This window comes from Zea mays, chromosome 6, assembly GCF_902167145.1.
Source record: "Zea mays cultivar B73 chromosome 6, Zm-B73-REFERENCE-NAM-5.0, whole genome shotgun sequence".
Classification (NCBI taxonomy): Eukaryota; Viridiplantae; Streptophyta; class Magnoliopsida; order Poales; family Poaceae; genus Zea; species Zea mays.
In genome coordinates this window covers 167,432,362-167,452,630 of record NC_050101.1, presented here as the reverse complement: position 1 = coordinate 167,452,630, position 20,269 = coordinate 167,432,362, and the positions used below count along the sequence as shown (strand labels likewise).

Sequence of the window (20,269 nt, the reverse complement as noted above, 5' to 3'; positions counted from 1 at the left end):
TTAATTTTGCTCTCGGGATAACCGGCAGGGTACAAAATGTAACCCTCGTTATCCTGAGGCATGGGAGCCTTGCCCTTAACAAAGTTAGACAAGTTTTTAGGAGGGGCATTAAGTTTGACATTGTCTCCCCTTTGGAAGCCAATGTCATCCTTGATGCCAGGGCGTCTCCCATTATAGAGCATACTTCTAGCAAATTTAAACTTTTCATTTTCTAAGTTATGCTCGGCAATTTTAGCATCTAATATTGCTATATGATCATTTTGTTGTTTAATTAAAGCCATGTGATCATGAATAGCATTGATATCAACATCTCTACATCTAGTACAAATAGAAGTGTGCTCAACGGTAGATGTAGAGGTTTTGCAAGAATTTAATTCTACAACCTTAGCATGCAACATATCATTCTTAGTTCTAAGGTCGGAAATAGCAGTGTTGCAAACATCAAAATCTTTAGCATTAGCAATTAACTTTTCATTTTTAATCCTAAGGCTATCAAGAGAAATATTCAATTCATCAATCCTAGCAAGCAAATCAACATTATCATCTCTAGGATTGGAAATTGAATCAATACAAACATGGGAATCAACCTTAGCAATTAATTTAGCATTTTCATTTCTAAGGTTGTCAATGGTCTCATGGCAAGTGCTTAGCTCACTAGACAAATTTTCACATTTTTTAACTTGTAGAGCATAAGCATTTTTAACCTTAACATGCTTTTTATTTTCTTTGATTAGGAAGTCCTCTTGGGAGTCCAAGAGATCATCCTTCTCATGGATGGCACTAATTAATTCATTTAATTTCTCCTTTTGTTGCATGTTTAGGTCGGCAAAAAGGGTACGCAAATTATTATCCTCATCACTAGCATTATCATCACTAGAGGATTCATATTTAGTGGAGGATTTAGATTTAACCTTCTTCCTTTTGTCGTCCTTTGCCATGAGGCACTTGTGGCCGACGTTGGGGAAGAGGAGTCCCTTGGTGACGGCGATGTTGGCGGCGTCCTCGTCAGAGGAGGACTCGGTGGAGCTCTCGTCGGAGTCCCACTCGCGGCATACGTGGGTATCGCCTCCCCTCTTCTTGTGGTACCTCTTCTTTTCTCTCCTCTTGCCCTTCTTGTCGTTATCCCTGTCACTGTCACTTGATAATGGACATTTAGCAATAAAGTGACCGGGCTTACCACACTTGTAGCAAACCTTCTTGGAACGGGATTTGTAATCCTTCCCCTTCCGTTGCTTGAGGATTTGGCGAAAGCTTTTGATGATTAAAGTCATTTCCTCATTGTCGAGCTTGGAGGCGTCAATTGGTTGTCTACTCGGTGTAGACTCCTCCTTCTCCTCCGTCGCCTTAAAAGACACCGGTTGTGCTTCAGACGTGGAGGGGTCATCAAGCTCGTTGATCTTCTTTGAGCCCTTGATCATACATTCAAAGCTCACAAAATTCCCGATAACTTCCTCGGGAGTCATTAGTGTGTATCTAGGATTACCACGAATTAGTTGAACTTGAGTGGGGTTAAGGAAAATGAGAGATCTTAGAATAACCTTAACCACCTCGTGATCGTCCCACTTCTTGCTCCCGAGGTTGCGCACTTGGTTCACCAAGGTTTTGAGCCGGTTGTACATATCTTGTGGCTCCTCTCCTTGGCGAAGACGGAAGCGACCGAGCTCCCCCTCGATCGTTTCCTGCTTAGTGATCTTGGTGAGTTCATCACCTTCGTGCGCGGTCTTGAGTAAGTCCCAAATCTCCTTTGCATTCTTCAACCCTTGCACTTTGTTGTATTCCTCCTTACTTAGAGAGGCGAGGAGTATGGTTGTGGCTTGGGAGTTGAAGTGCTCGATTTGGGCCACCTCATCCTCATCATAATTTTCATCCCCTACGGATGGTACCTGTGCACCAAACTCAACAACATCCCATATACTTTTGTGGAGCGAGGTTAGATGAAATCGCATTAAATCACTCCACCTAGCATAATCTTCACCATCAAACGTTGGTGGTTTGCCTAATGGGACGGAAAGTAAAGGTGTATGTTTAGGAATGCGAGGGTAGCGTAGGGGAATCTTACTATACTTCTTGCGCTCTTGGCGCTTAGAAGTGACGGATGCCGCGTCGGAGCCGGAGGTGGATGTTGATGAAGAATCGGTCTTGTAGTAGACCACCTTCCTCATCCTCTTATTCTTGTCCCCACTCCGATGCGGCTTGTGGGATTGTGGGAAGAAGATTTCTCCTTCTTCTCTTTGTGGTGAGAAGAGGATTTCTTCTCCTTCCCTTTGGAGTGTGAAGAAGACTTATTCCCTTTGGAGGAGTCCTTCTTCTTCTCCTTCCTCTTGGTGCGGGACTCTTCCGATGAAGTGCTCCCGTGACTCGTAGTGGGCTTGTCGCCGGTCTCCATCTCCCTCTTGGTGTGATCTCCCGACATCACTTCGAGCGGTTAGGCTCTAATGAAGCACCGGGCTTTGATACCAATTGAAAGTCGCCTAGAGGGGAGGTGAATAGGGCGAAACTGAAATTCTTAAAAATAATCACAACTACAAGCCGGGTTAGCGTTAGAAATATAATGGAGTCCGCGAGAGAGGGTGCAAAACAAATCGCAAGCGAATAATGAAGTGAGACACGCGGATTTGTTTTACCGAGGTTCGGTTCTCTCAAATCTACTCCCCGTTGAGGAGGCCACAAAGGCTGGATCTCTTTCAACCCTTACCCTCTCTCAAACGGTCCCTCGAACCGAATGAGCTTTTTCTTCTCAATCACTTGGAACACAAAGTTCCCACAAGGACCACCACAAGATTGGTGTCTCTTGCCTCAATTACAAGTGAGTATGATTGCAAGAAAGAATCAAGAAAGAAGAAAGCAATCCAAGCGCAAGAGCTCGAAAGAACACAAGCAAATCTCTCTCACTAGTCACTAGGGCGTTGTGTGGAGTTTGGAGAGGATTTGATCTCTTTGGTGTGTCTAGAATTGAATGCTAGAGCTCTTGTAAGTAGTTGGGAAGTGGAAAACTTGGATGCAATGAATGGTGGGTGGTTGGGGGTATTTATAGCCCCAACCACCAAACTAGCCGTTTGGTGAGGCTGTCTGTTCGATGGCGCACCGGACAGTCCGGTGCACACCGGACATGTCCGGTGCGACAGCCACGTCACCAAAAGTCGTTGGGTTCGACCGTTGAAGGTCTGTCTTCTGGGCTCGCCTGGATGTCCGGTGGCGCACCGGACATGCACTGTAGATTGTCCGGTGCGCCAGTATGGGCGTGCCTGACTTCTGCGCGCGCAGCGCGCGCATTTAATGCGTCGCAAGTAGCCGTTGGCGCCGAAGTAGTCGTTGCCCCGCTGATACACCGGACAGTCCGGTGTACACCGGACAGTCCGGTGAATTATAGCGGAGCTGCTGAAATGAATTTTCGAGGCTGGCCAGTTTCTAAGGCTGCTCTTCCTTGGAGCACCGGACAGTCCGGTGAATTATAGCGGAGTTGCCTCTGGAATTTCCCGAAGGTGACGAGTTTGGAATTGGAGTCCTCTGGTGCACCGGACATGTCCGGTGGCACACCAGACAGTCCGGTGCGCCAGACCAGAGGTGCCTTTGGTTGTCCCTTGCTCCTTTGTTTGGACCCAATACTTGATCTTTTTATTGGCTAAGTGTGAACCTTTGGCACCTGTATAACTTATGCACTAGAGCAAACTAGTTAGTCTTAAATATTTGTGTTGGGCAATTCAACCACCAAAATTATTTAGGAACTAGGTGTAAGCCTAATTCCCTTTCAAGATCCCCCCAACACACACACACCCTAGCCTTTCCCTAAAAAAACTACTTACTTTTGTTTTGTTTTTTTTTTGTAGTTCATATTTCACATTCCATAGATGTAGAGTTTGATATATATGATGACGGTGCTTCCTAGTGTACTAAAAACAAGGCACAACCTATTTTCTTTGTTTTTTCAAGGTACCACCATGTTTTACCACAAGAGCTTAGAACAAGGCCACGAACCTAAGGATCTGTTTAGTTGGCTTGTGGTTGTGAAAAAAGCTATTGTGGGTTGTGAGCTATGAAAAAAGTTGTTGTAGGCTGAGAGCTATAAAAAGGCTAAAAATTGTTTGATAGAGGTCGCTAAAAATGCTAAAAGTTTTTCCATATAATTTTGAACAATTCTATCCAAAAGTCGTTAAAAATAATTCCAGGTGTACTTTCAATTTTACACTGTAATAAAGCAAGCTTTTAAAAAAACGGTTTCTGGTTCGAGCCCTTTAGTTTAACTTTTAGTTTTAGAGGGACAAAAGCCAGAGTCAAAATTAACCTAAAAGTGTGACATAACCCATGGTCATGAATATGAAATATGTCACTTCCGAAGTTTAATAAAACATAGTGGTTTTGCCATAAACCAAACCAATAGGTTGCAAAGTTAAGTTGTTGTAGATGAATTCTAAATTGTATATAATAATTTTAATTTATATTATTTTTAATTTTGACGGTTGCTGTATTTTTATAAATTCTACGTAATAATGTGTAATATTTTAAATTTGTTTTTACCTTTGTTTTTCATGTGCCTAATATCTTTGTCTTTTATTTTTATGTACCTAATATTTTACCTAATAAATCCATCGCTAGTAGCCACACGGAGGTCTATATGAATGCTAAGGGTATGCACAACCTCATTTAATATGAGGTCTTTAAAGATGTCTCTAGAAGGCTAATTAAAATAAATATAAAAGAAAAGTCTATCTATATACAACACTTCACACATAATATCTCATAATTGTATTTAGGATCTAGAGGCTCAGAATTGTATCGATCTTAACTGTAACCGTTCTCAGGTTGTACATGCCTCTTAAGAATGCTTCCTAGTCCATGGTCGTTTTTATAATAACATGTAACTTTCAATCGATCATTTGTAGGACTCAAGTACAATCGAATGCCACCTTCCGGCTTTTGCTGTCATAAATGCTAGTTGTGAAATCCAGACCTGACTCTATCGAAACGCCCACAAACCGAAAGGCATATGGGTCGCCAAAACATTGAAACACTTGTAAGCGGGGTTATGTGAAGCTAGGGAAACAAAATGTAGCGTGTTACACTTTCAACACAAAAGCTTACCAACATGGGGTAGAGTACTGGCCTAATTGCGGATAGCCTCAACAATGAAGCACCAGGATCAAATTCGTAGCAGGAAAGTGTGACCAGACATATTGGATTTATGTACATGCACTGAAACATAACGCTGTCCGCAATGCAACATCTGCAGACGTGCAGCAGCTGCAAGACTTATAAGTGCCAGATTTCTCCCGTCCACAGTACGATAGGACAGGAGTTAAAACGAGGAAACTGTTTTCATCTAGTAGCTGTTGTCTGGACTACAACGCAGGGCACAGCCCAGTTACCAGCCTCCGCCACCACCGCCGCCGCCACCTTCTGACCCCCAGCCGGTTCCACCATCCTGTGCTGGGACGACCTTTTTGGCGCTACCCAACCCTGGGTCATCAGAGCCACCAGCAGCTGCTCCCCAGGCTCCATTTCCGCCACCAGCATTGTCAGCACCACCACCAGCTGATCCCCAACCCCCTCCTCCACCGCCACGGTTGCTGTCATCACCACCGCCACCACCACCCCAGGAAGAACCACCACTGCCACCTGTGCCAATGTTATCGGTCCACCTTCCACTGTTGCCACCACCACCTCCTCCACTCCAACCTCCACCAGCATTATCGTCATCGCCAAAGTTACCCCGGCCACGCCCCCGTCCTCGTCCACGACCACCAGAGCTATTCCTTGAATCAAACCTCCCTCCTGTTTTAGGAAAACAAAATGCATAAATAATGCTCACATATTTCTAAGGGTCAATTAATGTCTCAGCAATGTGCAAGTCAGATCACAAGCGTTTCTCAAAAAACAGTGGTAAAATCTCAGCTATAACATCACAACTTGACTACATGTTGGTAAAAATTCACTGTAACATGCATGTTGACAATCTAGAAAGAAAAATATTAAAAGAATACATAAAGAAATATATTTAGTTGAGACAGAGAACAAAAAAGTGGCTAGCTTCTGAAGAACCAGATGAATGTCACTTATTTCAGAAATGGCTTTTAACTCATGCAGCAAAAACTTGCATGGGAGTTCACCACAAGAATGCAAATACTATCTTCACCGGACACTAGCAGATCATGAGAACAATAACAATCCAGTACTTGGTGACAATATTATGATCCCAATCCGTGCAAAGCATTTAAAGATTACAAAGATAAAAACACATATAACTTTATCAAACTCGTAAGCACATTAATAACTGACCTGATCTGCCAGAGAAAGGTCGATCCCTATCATTACTACCATCTCCCCTCCAACCACCATTTGCATCCCCACCACCACCAGAACCCCAAGCTGAGTTTTTCATAGGTACCATTGCAGCAACATTCCGCATTGATGGTCCAGCATCAGGTGGTGGTTTGTCAATATTCTTCTGGAAATACGACACAAGACGGTCAATGTTGTCGAAGTCTCTCTTCCTGAACCTGAAGCCCTTCGGGTACAACCCAATGTACTCGTGATGTGGGTTTGTACTCCTAATATATGACAATATAAAGGTGCCAGGATGTTCGTGAGATATGCCAAAACTATATACTATTCTCATAGGGTTCTCTGCTTTCTCTGCCCTTAACATCTCATCAACCTCATTTTTTAAACCCTTTCTGAATTTACGGTACGACAGCATGCTCTTCAGGTGTCCTACCAATGGGTCCACATATCGGTCAATAACCTGCATAATACATGAAAAATAGAGTAAGGCCCAGATAGCACAAAATGAAATGTTTCCAATCTTACTAGAGCAAAACCCTGACACAGAAAATAGAATCAAAATACTAAAGAGGACAGGACATAAGTGAGAAGAGAGCAAGTGTATATATCAGGTGCACCAACCTCATCGAGGTCTTCAAAAGTTTCATTATCAATTGTTAGTGTTTTCCCCAGGCGAAGCAAACTTGTGATATCTTTATGATCCTTTCCACTTTCAGCTATCTCCTTATGTGCGTAAACGCCATCAAAAATTTTCAGGGTAAGTGTCAAAAATGATGGTCCCCTGGAGCTTGGTCGGATTAACTTCTCACCATGCTCTTTATCTGATAAAAACTGTTTTAAGAGAATAGTTTAGATAAAGACTGGCATAGCTTACCATAAGAGGAGATGCAAAGCGCACAAACTGAGTTTAACAAGGCAGCAGACCTGCATGGCTTCTTCAGCTGTCAGGTTCTGAAAGTGGGGATGAACAATCATTCGGGGCTTGAAATGCTTCTTTGCAAGTTCCTTTTGTTTCCGAGCCTTATCTTCTACAGTTTGTGAGGTCATGTCTTGTTCATGATAGTAAGGATCCTGCTCACCTCTAGAGAATGGCCTTCTCCTCATCTCGCTAGCCTTGCATGTTAGGTAAACCATGAATCTATTTTTATTCACGTTTCGAATTTTGCCAGTTAATACATCGCCTTCACGTAACTGTGATGATTCTGGATCAAAACCCTCATCAGAATAGTTGTCTGCCATAACTATGGCTTTCAAACCCGAATCAAAGGTGCAAATTATTTTGTTATCTTGTATATTGCGAACAGTAACTTGAACAATCCTTCCCTCAGATATGGTATCATCAGTTTCACCAGAAAGCAACCAGAATTCCTCGTCTGGGCTTGGCTCGGTATAGGGAATCCTCCAGTCAGAAAAACCGCACAGCAGCTCAAACTTTATATCACGCAGAGTTTCCAGTTTACGGTATTCTTCTGTAATGCTCTTTATATATTCCACAATTTTAAGACTTCGAAGCATGCTTGGCCTTTCTCTAACATGCTCAATAGCCATCTCTTGCTCCTCATCGTCCATTTCATTTATTTCATGTTGTGCATCCTCAACATAGACATCCTTAGCTAAATTTTTTGCCAATACATATGATTCAGGATGGATCCTTGTATCCTCAAGCAGATCAATGAGTTGAGCGCTGGCTGCAGCTGCACCACTCCGCCGAACACGTAAAAATCCAGAAGCATTCATGAATACTTTCCTGCCTAGAGGTTTTACAAGCTCTTTGCGACTAAAAATGGATCCCTCTCTTACCAGATCTTTCTGCAAAGCTGAAGCTTTACGCGGACCCAAACCAGCAATAAATTGTAGAGTAGAAAAATGCCACTCATGGCTAGCAGCAAGATTGACATCAAAACCTATCTGATTTGTTGCATCAACCATTACTTGCTCAACAATTTCATACTTCTCATCAGGAGTTAGAAACTGTTCCAGAGCATGCAGTTTCCAAGAAAGTATCTCTTTCCCAGGTCCACACAGTGTTGCAATCATTGCCAACGGGTTCTGAAGGTAACGTCCAAGCGCCACAGCCCGCTTCACAATACCTGTACAGCGATTGAGACATGAAGAGAAAACAGCTGTTTGTAAGGTTCCGAGCAGAGGAAATAACAGTAAATCACCATGTTGCTACTATACCTGATTGGCCAGGAAGTTGATCCGAAGATATTCGAGAGTTCTCATACAAGCGAGGCACAGACTCGTCACCATAGACAATGCTAAAATTTTCCATTTGGGCGTTAACATCCCTTGGATGATCCTCTACAATTTTAAAAATAACCTTTCACAAGGATAAATGTCAGTTTAAAATTAAGCAATGAGAACACAAAGCTTAAAATAAACTTCTGCAGAGTGCCATTGTTGTACAGCCATTTCGAAAGCATAAATCGAAGTTTCAACAACTATATACAGTTACAAGCACTGAAAAAGTGAAAACATGTTCACATTTATAGCAAATGCATCACCCACTACAAATGTGAAGCCACATATCCTAAGAGGCAATCCCGTATAACCATACTAGTTTGTATCATGTCATCTGGCAACATTTGTTAGCAACAACAAACCTTTTAGTCCTAAGCAAGTTGGGGTAGACTAGAGTTGAAAGCCAACAAAAACCACAGGTCAAGGTTCAAGCACATAGATAGCTGACTTTCATGGCTTCATGCACTCCTATTTAAGACTAAATCTTTGGGTATATTCCATCCTTTCAAGTCTCCCTATACTATCTCTTCCCATGTCAACTTCGGCCTTCCCCATCTCTCCTCATTGATCTCGCGCCTTAGGATCCTAATACACACTAGTGCCTCTAGAGGTTTCCATTGGACATGTCCAAACCATCTCAATGTTAGACAAGTTTTTCTTCAATTGGTGATACCCTACCCCTAGCTTATCACACATATCATCGTTCCAAACTCAATCCCTTGTATGACCACAAATCCAACGCAACACATGTATTTCTGCAACATTTGTTAGATTGTTAACAAAAAATCTTGGGATGTACAAAATAAACAGTGACCAACTAATCATGTCATCAAATATGCAAAACTTTCTACTGCTATATGCAATAGATAATGGGATAAAATAAGTTAAATAAATAAATACAGGTTGGACTCTCACCATAAAGAAATAAACAAATAACAAAAGTGAAGGACAGAAATCAAGAGACGCCAACCTAAAATAAACTTGAGGAAGTATGTTAAAAGCTAGCAGAAAGCAAAAGCCTGGACACTATGTCAACTCAACTCAAGAAACCCAGCAGTTAAAAGCCCAATATTAGCGCCATCACAAAACCAAAACGAACAAATAAAAAGTAAAGTCAGGCATCACCTAAGCGATGAGGCTCGCTGGCATTCTGGACATCCCAGCCACCAGACCAAAAAATGAGCAAAACAGAGGGAGAAGGGAGGAAGAGAATAGACGACCAGGAGAGAAGCCGGCCAGCAAGGCCAATAACTTGCAGGCCTGCCATCCCCGCTGTCTGGCATGGGTTATTAGCTCAGCTTCCTCCGGCCAGCTGTAGCAAGGTCAATCTGGACGGACGCAGAGGCAGTGAATCTGAGGGCACAGTGGTGAGGAAACGGAACGCAAGAGGCAGGGAGAGTTGCAGGATCAAATGTGGTTCTGGATAACATAGGAGAGAAGATGTGGGACAGTGAGGAACACAGGAGAGTGGCGGCTCTGCATGCTGAATAGAGGGAATCAAAGATAGGTCACGCCACATGAAAAGGTATATGGGCTGTGTGGTCCCAGCTGGGCCAATCTCCTCCTTCCTTTTTTTCTTTTCCTTCTTCCTGCTCCATACGGCTGTTTTGGAAGTTTCTAATATCGGTATGGTGTCACCTTGCCTCACCTTACAACCACCTAGGTGTCACCAGGAAATTGGAAGGAGGTAGCTCACTACGGCTCGCCTTATCACCTTAAGAACCTTGGTACAGTAAAACTAAAAAATCAAAGAAAGTGTCTGAGGCTAGAAGAAACAAAAACATGGGCAAAAACAGCTGTTTCTCTTCCTGGTGGAGCATGACAATCAAGGAAATTCCAAAGGCTAAAGGGAAAGGAGTGAATTCTATCATTATTCTAGTTGCTTGGGAGCTGTGGAAACATAGAAATAATTGTGCATCCAATGCGCTAAACCCTGCAGTAGATGTGCCGCTGCAGCTCATTTCCATAGTGTTCTATGTGGAGTGCTGCAGGAGCAAGTGGGTTCAAGGAGTTGTTACAGGTTTAAAACCTTTAGTTTATAGTTCCATATGTGAGCTAGGTTTTTTGGTGGGTCAGAGCGTGTATCCCCTTGTGTACTTCCTCTCTTTTCTTATTAATATAACATGCAATTCTCTTGCGCGTTCGAGAAAAAATAATGTCAAGTCAACACAAGAAACCCAGCACTTAAACCCAATACAGTACAATTCACAAAACCTAATGGGTTGCCTGCAGCATCGAAGGAACAAGATTGGGGGAGCCTACAATGCCAACTCAAGAGATTAACAACAAAATCAGAATTAAAAACATCTGTGTGCAGTGCTAATCTTATAAGGTGCTCTACAACATCATAGCGAACTCATAAGATGACCACAAAACCAGGTGCAACAATCCTCTGCAAATGCTGATTGTAAAACATATAATAGAAAGATTATAGAACAGTATGATAACATTAAGCCTATCAGTCAAGCAACCAATTTAAAGACATTTGTGCAGGTGCAACTATATAATTCTGAAAGAGAACGTAGCACTTGCTTCACCTATTTTGACTATGTATTTACACGCCAATAAATAAGACAGAAAAATACCTCATAAAGATCATCCTTCAGTTGTCTGCAATTGTAGTTCGATGCTCCTACACACACAACATGTGGTTGATGATCAGTCATAAACTTTAAGACTCGCTGCTGGTCGTTCTTCTTCCGCTGCTGCTCAGCGACACCTTGAGACCTGTTACTGATAGAGCCTGCATACAGAACATCAACCAACTCTCCTGAGGAGTCTAACATTACAAAGGTGGTTGCTGGCTTCCCAGGACCCCAGCAGCAAGCCATAACTCTCAACTCTGATTCATCATCCAAATCAATGTCAGCATCCTTCTTGTCCGCATCTTTCTTCTTCCAAGGAGCAACAGTAACCTTGTTCCACAACTGTTTCCCATATTCCATATGGAGCCAATGTTTGGCTTTTGTCATCAACAGTGATCGAGCTTCCTTTTCCATTGATGGAAGGAGAAAATTGAAGAAAGCATCATCCAGTATCATCTTCCGTTGCTCATCCCACAATTGTGCAGACTTGCTGACACAATCACTTAGATAATTCTCACGTGCTTCAGACATGAGTTTTTTCTTTGCATCTTCTGGCAATTTTACGGTAACCTTGAGGAGCTTTTCTTCCTCTGCTTTCTGAATAAGGAGCCACTGTGCATCAACAAACTTGCTAAGTGGTTTCTCTCTCAGCCACTTAACACCCGATAGTTGGTGATATGGATCTATGATTGTATTTCCCTCAGATGTGGGACTTGTTGACACAACTGCTTTATTCATGAAGATGCCTCGTACATGCTTTCTCACAATTGGCTCACAACCTATCTCAACTGCTGCCTGTGAACAAAGGAACAGGGGGGCAAGGAACAAACCTATCAACTAAGTTTAATGCATTACTTCTCCATCCCAAATTATAAGGCATTTTGGATTTTCTAGATGCATAGTTTTTTTTTTGCTAACTCCGCCTATGTTGATTGGAAGACTTCCTTAAGTCGTTTCAACATAGCCGGTCCCAAGCCCGGTAAAGGAGGAGGGTTGTGTTAGGTCCGGCAAACCAACGTAAAAACCAGCCAAATCTTATGGAGATGAAACCACAAAGAAAATCGTTGGGGCGTAACCCTCTTAGCGACGCGCCATATCGGAACCCGGGTATGGTGTTAAATGAGCAAGGGCCGGGCCGTCACCCCTTAAGGGACGCGCCGTCTCTTGATCTGGAGCCGGTGATAAATGAGCAAGGATCGGGTCGTCGCATCCTTAGTGGCGCGCTACATCGACGCCCGGGTGTAGTGGAAAATGAGCAAGGGTCTTTGCATCTTCCTCGGCGGGTGCGAAGGGTAAGGAAGTTAGTCGAGCCAACTAGGGTCCGTGTAGGTAGTTGGAACGTAGGTTCCTTAACAGGTAAGTTACGAGAAATAGTTGACGTTGCGGTGAGGAGACGAGTAAATATTTTATGCGTTCAAGAGACCAAGTGGAAAGGACAGAAGGCGAAGGAAGTGGAAGGTCCAGGCTTCAAGTTGTGGTACACGGGGACTGCAACAAACAAGAATGGAGTAGGCGTCTTGATCGATAAGAGCCTTAAAGATGGAGTAGTAGATGTTAAGAGGGTAGGAGATAGAATCATCCTAGTCAAGCTGGTCATTGGGGACTTGGTTCTCAATGTTATCAGCGCGTATGCTCCTCAAGTAGGCCTTAATGAGAACTCAAAGAGGGAGTTCTGGGAAGGCCTGGAGGACATGGTTAGTAGTGTGCCAGTTGGCGAGAAGCTCTTCATAGGAGGAGATCTCAATGGCCATGTGGGTACATCTAGCACCAGTTTCGAGGGTGTGCATGGAGGCTTCGGCTTTGGGACTAGGAATCAAGAAGGAGAGGAAATCCTGAACTTTGCCCTAGCCTATGACATGTTTATAGCAAACACTTTCTTTAGGAAGAGGACATCCCACCTGGTGACCTTCAGTAGTGGCCAACACACTAGCCAGATTGATTTCGTCCTCTTGAGAAAAGAGGACAGGCATGCCTGCTTAGATTGCAAGGTTATACCTGGAGAGTGTGTGGTAACCCAACATAAGCTTGTCGTAGCTGACTTCCGTTTTAAGATTCGTTTACGACGGAATAAGCATAACAAGGTCACTAGAACAAAGTGGTGGAAGCTTAAAGGGGATGTGGCCCAAACTTTCAAGGAGAGAGTTATCGAGGAGGGCCCTTGGGCAGAAGAGGGAGACTCAAATATCATGTGGAGGAAGATGGCGATGTGCATCCGAAAGATAGCTTCAGAAGAGTTTGGGCTGAGTCAAGGAAACAGAAGGGAAGTTAAAGACACTTGGTGGTGGAACGAAGATGTCCAAAAGGCTATCAAGGAGAAGAAAGATTGCTACAAACGCTTACATCATGACAAGTGTGCAGAAAACATAGAGAAGTATAGGATAGCGAAGAAGTCTGCAAAGCGAGCGGTTAGTAGAGCCCGGGGTCAAGCCTTTGACAACCTTTATCAACGGTTGGACACAAAGCAGGGAGAAAAGGATATCTATAGGATGGCCAAGATTCGTGAAAGGAAGACAAGGGATGTCAACCAAGTCAAATGCATCAAGGATGAAGCAAACCAACTATTAGTGAAGAATGAAGAGATCAAGAATAGATGGAAGGAGTACTTCAACAAATTGTTCAATGGAGGGAATGAGAGTTCTACAATAGAATTGGACGAACCATTCGATGACAACAACAGGGGTTTTGTGCGAAGGATACAAGAATATGAAGTTAAGGAGGCGCTAAAAAGGATGAAGGTAGGAAAGGCGATGGGCCCTGATGGTATCCCTATCGAGGTATGGAGATGCCTTGGAGACATAGCGATAGTATGGCTGACTAAGCTTTTCAACACCATCTTTCGGACAAACAGAATGCCCGACGAGTGGCGGCGGAGTACATTAGTACCAATCTTCAAGAACAAAGGAGATGTTCAAAGTTGTACTAATTACCGTGGAATTAAACTCATGAGCCATACAATGAAGCTATGGGAGAGAGTCATTGAACACCGCCTGCGAAAGCTGACGAGCGTGACCCAAAATCAGTTTGGTTTCATGCCCGGGAGATCAACTATGGAGGCCATTTTCTTACTAAGACAACTTATGGAGAGATTCAGAGAACAAAAGAAAGACCTGCATATGGTCTTCATAGACTTGGAGAAGGCTTATGACAAAGTACCCAGGAGTGTAATGTGGTGGGCCTTGGAAAAACACAAAGTAGCAACAAAGTACATTAATCTTATTAAAGATATGTACACTAATGTTGTGACAAGTGTCCGAACAAGTGATGGGGACACCGATGACTTTCCAATTAACATAGGACTACATCAAGGGTCGGCTTTGAGCCCTTATCTTTTCGCTTTGGTGATAGATGAGGTCACAAGGGACATACAAGGAGATATACCGTGGTGTATGCTTTTTGCCGATGATGTGGTACTTATTGAGGAGAGTAGGAGTGATGTTTCGCAAAAGTTGGAATTGTGGAGACAGACGCTGGAAGCAAAAGGTTTTAGGCTTAGTAGGTCTAAAACGGAGTATATGAAGTGTGATTTCAGTGCCATGGGGTATGAAGATGGCGATGTTAGTCTTGATGGGCAAGTGGTACCCAAGAAAGACACTTTTCGTTACTTAGGATCAATGCTTCAGAAGGATGGAGACATCGATGAGGATGTCAGTCATAGAATTAAAGCTGGATGGTTGAAGTGGCGGCAAGCGGCGGGTGTCTTATGCGACCCCCGGGTGCCACACAAACTAAAAGGCAAATTCTACAGGACAGCAATCCGGCCGGCTATGTTGTATGGAGCAGAATGTTGGCCCACTAAAAGACGACATGTCCAACAACTGTGTGTGGCAGAGATGCGTATGTTGCGCTGGATATGTGGCCACACAAGGAGAGACCGAGTCCGGAATGATGACATACGAGAGAGAGTAGGAGTGGCGCCAATTGAGGAGAAGCTTATGCAACATCGTTTGAGATGGTTTGGACATATCCAACGAAGACCTGAAGAGGCACCAGTGCATATCGGAATAATTAGGCGTCCCGAGAATGTGAAGAGAGGTAGAGGTCGACCAACCTTGACGTGGACAGAGGCAGTGAAGAGGGACCTGAAGGAGTGGAATATTGATAAAGAGCTCGCCGTGGATAGGAAGGGGTGGAAGTGTGCAATTCACGTGCCAGAACCTTGATTTATAGTTCCGCTTTTCCTCCTTAATCGTTTGACCTTTTCTTGTGCCCATTTAGACCTTGCTGGTTCTTGTGGGTTTTATCTCTTTTATGTGTTCCCCCGTTTCGTCGTTTTCGGTTCTCCTTTGCCTTTGTTTCCCCTGTTTTCTTTGGGGGTTGAGCTCTGAGGTTTTCATACGGGGTTTCATCTCTAGCCTACCCCAACGTGCTTGGGACAAAAGGCTTTGTTGTTGTTGTTGTTGTTGTATAGTTTTTTTTTGCTATGCGCTTAGATATACACCATGTCTAGATACATAGTACAATCAATGTATCTAGAAAAACCAAAATGTCTTATAATTTGGAATGGAAGGAGTACAAAAGAGGGTCAGAATTGTGGGTCTATTAAATACCATGTGTCTCGCGCCACGAAGAACATCTTGTGATGTTTCAAACATTGCACATGTGAAATTTGCAGCGACCTCTTCAGGTGAATGTCTACCGCTCTCAAGCTCGCCTGCTTCCTGTTACAAACATATGAATGTAATGTGTCAATCTAGAAACCATTTTCTATACAGAACAGCTTCCTATGGTATGAAAATATATGCAAAAGGTTGGTAGAGGTTGCACAGGCAGTATGGAAAAAATGTGAAGTGCAAGCTTAGATGACATACAGGTATCTTAGTTAAAGTCAGATGGTGGCCTAATTGCTCAGCACTGCGCCCAAATTGGTTGGCAACCTCCCATAGCCCTGCCTTGTGACAGATACTGTACAAGGACTTCCTTTTAGGACGTTTAAATTGACCTTCTTCTTCTACTTCACCAGGAGGAAAATGTAAATTGAATTTTGCATCAACATCCTCCACCTCTTTCTCAGATTTAGCATCCTTCAGTGCTTCAATGATGGAATTATAAAGTTGGCTATTAAGTTCTTGCCTTGTGACATCATCTATCCTCCGTTTCTCATCATCAAATCTTTTCTCATAATACAACTGTAAAGCAACCTTGCGCTTCTGAAGAAGTAGCCACTTTCTGTCTAAGGCCTGAACCGCCCAGAGCAGCTACATAGAACACCAGATTTGCCTTAGTAATTGCAAATAGTTAGTAAGTTCAAAGAGAGCAACAAGTCAGCGAATAATAAAAAAATTACCTTATGCCACCTCAATTTGCGTGCATCAGATTCAATATCCTCGTTATCCTCATCAGAATCAAAACTTAATAGGGTTGGACAGCTCTCTTTTCTGTACATTGCGATGAACGGAATCTGACAAGTAACAAGAACAAGTCAGACGAGCAAGCATAACATTGAGAAACAAATTTGCATAATTTTGCATACTTCAAATTTGTTGGCATGCAACATGGTCACGACATTGACAATGTCCTTCTGGTCAATATCCTTGTTTATGTGCTCATTGCCAAAAAAGGACAGAAATCCATCACCGGTTAAGTGGCTGTGTATCCATGAACTCTCTTCCTCAATCGTTGTTTTATCCGTTGGAGGATACCCAGTCAACTCTTCAGACAACTGCCAAAAAAGAAACAAATTAGACGCATGTCTTGATTCAACTAAATCAAGATGTAGCATGAAAAAAAGTCAAAAGGCTAGTACATACCTGCATCCTCTCAGGAACATCATTTTCTTTTATTTGCTCATCTTTTGATGTCATATACTTCTCTGCAAGAATAAATGGTTCAAACTCATCTTCAAGCCTCGCCCCCCTTAACTCACCAGAGTTAAGGGCCTCCCTCTCAAGCTCTTGTTTTCTTAGTGCCAACAGCTCATCAACATCGCCAAATATGTCTTGGGCCTCTTGCAGAGCAGACGATGATACACCTGCTGCTTGTCGTGGTACCTTCTTTTTAAATTTCTTCCTCCTACAAATAAGAAATAGTACACATTACTTAGGAGTGAACACAGTCAGAAATAATTCCACTGAGCCAAAGACAAGGGGTTGGTGTTCAAAAGATAGGACAAAGATCCACACCTTACAACTTGTCCATTCCCATCAATTTCATCTTCCTCCACAATGAAATCTGCCATTTCATCTTCATCATCACCAACTTCCTCCTCACCCTCCCCTGCCTGCTGATCGTCCTCGAAGTCCTCCTCAAAGGGTGCAGCATCTGAGGAAATTAAAATTGGCAGAAAAAAATAGTTTCAGATACTTCTTGGGATAATTCAAAAGGGCACAACGGAGTCAAATTCTGGTGCGGGTACCTTGATGATCACCAAATAAACTGTACTCGACCCTCTCCTTGCCACTGCGTTTTTTGCCTGTTCCATCACCATCTGAAAAACCAGAGTGCTCATCCATTTCAGATTCCCTTCCAGCCTTTTTCAAGCGCTTAAACTTGTTTCCCTGCAAGAAGACAAAAGGAGCATTCTTCATAAACGGGACCAAGAAAATTGGGTCAGGACAGCAAACTATGACTGAAAAAACATACAGGCTTTGGGCGACTGATGCCAGTGATGTTATTATCCTGGAGCAACATATAGTCATCCTCATCGAGCATGAAGTCGTCTGATTCCCTGTGTAATATCTCATACATTTCAGGATAGCGTACACAATATATTGACATTTATCCGTAGTAGGAAGAAATGGAGGTACCTCTTCTTTTTCTTTTTCTTTCTTCGCCTCTCGTCATCACTCTTCTGTTCCTCTTCCTCTCCTTCCACTTCTTCTTCCTCGTCGTCCACTATGAAGTCATCCTTCTCAAATTCATCCTGACCGTCCTCTGCATATAACCATACTTCTACAATTGTTACTTCACAAGCCCAAGGAGAGATCATAATTTGACACTAACAAAAAAAAGTGAAAATAAAACAATAAAATACTGCAATAGCAAAGCATACAAAACTGAATAATTCAAATAATAAGGAAGCAAAACTGCTCCCTGGTGGGGAGAAAACTACACAGCCCACAGAGATAATTGTATATTTGGGACTCTAAACATAGCGCTTCGCAATATTGCCATCCAAAAGATTTACGTCGCAAAAAAGGGACTACAAACATCTTCTACTTGATTATACTACCATTTAAAGTATTGTCTTGCTTTTCTAATCTAATTTCATGTATTTTGTCCCTGATTAGCCATTTTTACCCGTATGTAATTATAGGCACTAACTGAACTTACTACTCGTCTGCGCTCTCGCGCTCAACAGGATCAACAGCTGGCCAACAGGAAGCCAATTGCAACACCAGGAAGCTAGTATTTGCAATTTGCAGCTTGTTTGCGCAGGAACCAGGAAGCTGGTATTTGTAACTTGCAGGATGCAAACAACTCTTAATGTTCACGTAATACTCATGAAACACCAGGACGATGATACAACTTCCATGGCCGGCGTGTCCCTGGGCTGGGCTTATGATGGACGAGGCGCCCCTGTCCAGCATTACATCGCCCAGCGCGCTCTCACCTAGTGCGATCTCGCCCAACGTGGCGGTCGGCGCGGCCTTGGCCAGCGCGCGCAGGGCCGAGCTCGAATGGGAGCCCGACGGACAGTGCAGCAGGGGTGAGCCTGAGGGCCTGGACGGGGTACAGGGTGGCCGTGGCCAAGACGGTGGCCGGTCGTCCATGGCGGCATGGAGACAGAACGCGCACACAAGATAATTTGGTCTCCTTAGGTACAAAATACAGGGAAAGAAGTAATAAAAGGAAGATTATATAGTAAATGGTAGTATAATCAATTAGAACATATTTGTAGTCCCTTTTTTGCAAAGTAAATATTTTGGATGGCAATATTGCGAAACACTATGTTTAGAGTCCCAAATATACAATTGGCTCCAGCCCACAACCGGAGTGAGCCAGAGACAATATGAAGAAATTGTGAGAAAAAATCTGACCATCGTCGTCGTCGTCGTCATCGCGCTCGTCCATATCGTCCCTGTTCCTCCGCGAGGGCCGCGGATCCTCCTCGTCAGCCTCGAACTCATCTTCTAGGGTTCCAAACAAAACCACCAATTTCCATCAGCAAATGCACACAAATTACCACGAAAGAAATCAGCGGAAAATTATACCTTCTTCATCTGAAAGAACCGTGCGCCCCATTGTTCTCGAGGGATTTCAACCTAACCGAACCAATGAAGGATGAATCGGATTAAGTTCGAGACAGTATCAGATCCAGTAAAGGTCATGGGCGTAAACTCAATCTTTTTCGCAAAAAGAAAACGAAAAAAGTTTGTAGGCGTAACACAGGTGTCCTGCAATTGTAACTGGATCATCAGATCCGAATACAGATAGCTAGGGTTTGAGTGCTCGGTTTCGCACAGCAGGAACGGAAGAGAAGGGATACGCGTACCCGGAGGGTGCGCGTCGCCGGCGGAAGTCCCGAAGGCCTCAGCACCGAGCGTAGGACGGAGGCGGCGGCGGCCCAGTCGTCGGCACCAGACAACCACGCGAGAGGAACGGAAGAACACAGTGTGCCGGAGGGGACTGGAATGTAGAACAAAAGGCGGGCCACACCGCCACAGTGAGGTTTCCGGCCCACTAAACGACTTATATCTATCTACTGCACTCTTAAGCTACAGAAAAAAAATCTTCCAACTCTTATATAGGACTTTGTCAAAATGGGTCACTCTACATTACCGCTCTTTAAATTAGGGCGCTCGTCGGTGCGTTTGGAAAGAGGATTAGTCCAGACGGCATCTGTCAGATACCCACGAACGGGTACCTATAGTGAGACCCATAAAACCCTTTCTAGTCCATTTGTCGAGGAAGCCTGTAAAGCGAGGTGTATGACCAAGTCTCCGTCGAACAAGATTGTGAGGCGAGACGTTCGACCAAGTCCCCGTTGAGCAAGGCTGTGAGGCGGGGCAAACGACCAAGTCCCCACCAAGCAAGCCTGCGAGGCGGGCGTACGAAGAAGATCACACCAAACGGACCCGCAAGGAAGGAATTCAGGCCGATGTTGGCCCACAACGGTCGTGACAGCACACATCATCACCAAACTATGTTTGGGCCATGTGTACAGTGCCAAGGAGGACCACGTCAACAAAGTCTCCACAGTAACAACCCACGTACCAGAAAGG

General features: G+C 43.7%; 2 protein-coding genes across 6 annotated transcripts; both read right to left on the bottom strand.

The window, feature by feature from the left end:
- Positions 1–5,000: 5,000 nt before the first annotated feature.
- LOC103630545 (transcription elongation factor SPT6 homolog) lies at positions 5,001–19,884 on the bottom strand. 5 transcript variants are annotated; one of them, XM_008651595.2, is made up of 18 exons: positions 19,540–19,884; positions 19,259–19,309; positions 19,085–19,177; positions 17,852–17,978; positions 17,688–17,772; positions 17,461–17,602; positions 17,228–17,366; positions 16,856–17,117; positions 16,579–16,767; positions 16,393–16,506; positions 15,917–16,303; positions 15,656–15,766; positions 11,109–11,903; positions 8,461–8,602; positions 7,204–8,369; positions 6,901–7,110; positions 6,274–6,739; positions 5,001–5,769 (listed from the first exon to the last, which is right to left on the bottom strand). In XM_008651595.2, the coding sequence occupies exons 2-18, from the start codon at positions 19,287–19,289 to the stop codon at positions 5,360–5,362; spliced, it is 4,869 nt and encodes a 1,622-aa protein (XP_008649817.1). In that variant the 5' UTR covers positions 19,290–19,309; positions 19,540–19,884; the 3' UTR covers positions 5,001–5,359. The 5 variants fall into 5 exon arrangements, with proteins under 5 accessions (XP_008649817.1, XP_035816119.1, XP_035816120.1 ...); XM_035960226.1 differs by having other exon boundaries at positions 19,259–19,441; positions 19,540–19,771; XM_035960227.1 differs by having other exon boundaries at positions 19,085–19,174; positions 19,259–19,441; positions 19,540–19,771.
- Positions 17,985–19,076, bottom strand: LOC103630544 (uncharacterized). The gene has a single exon (XM_008651594.1). It carries the CDS (start codon positions 18,815–18,817, stop codon positions 18,377–18,379), a length of 441 nt encoding a protein of 146 aa, XP_008649816.1. The 5' UTR covers positions 18,818–19,076; the 3' UTR covers positions 17,985–18,376.
- Positions 19,885–20,269: the final 385 nt, after the last annotated feature.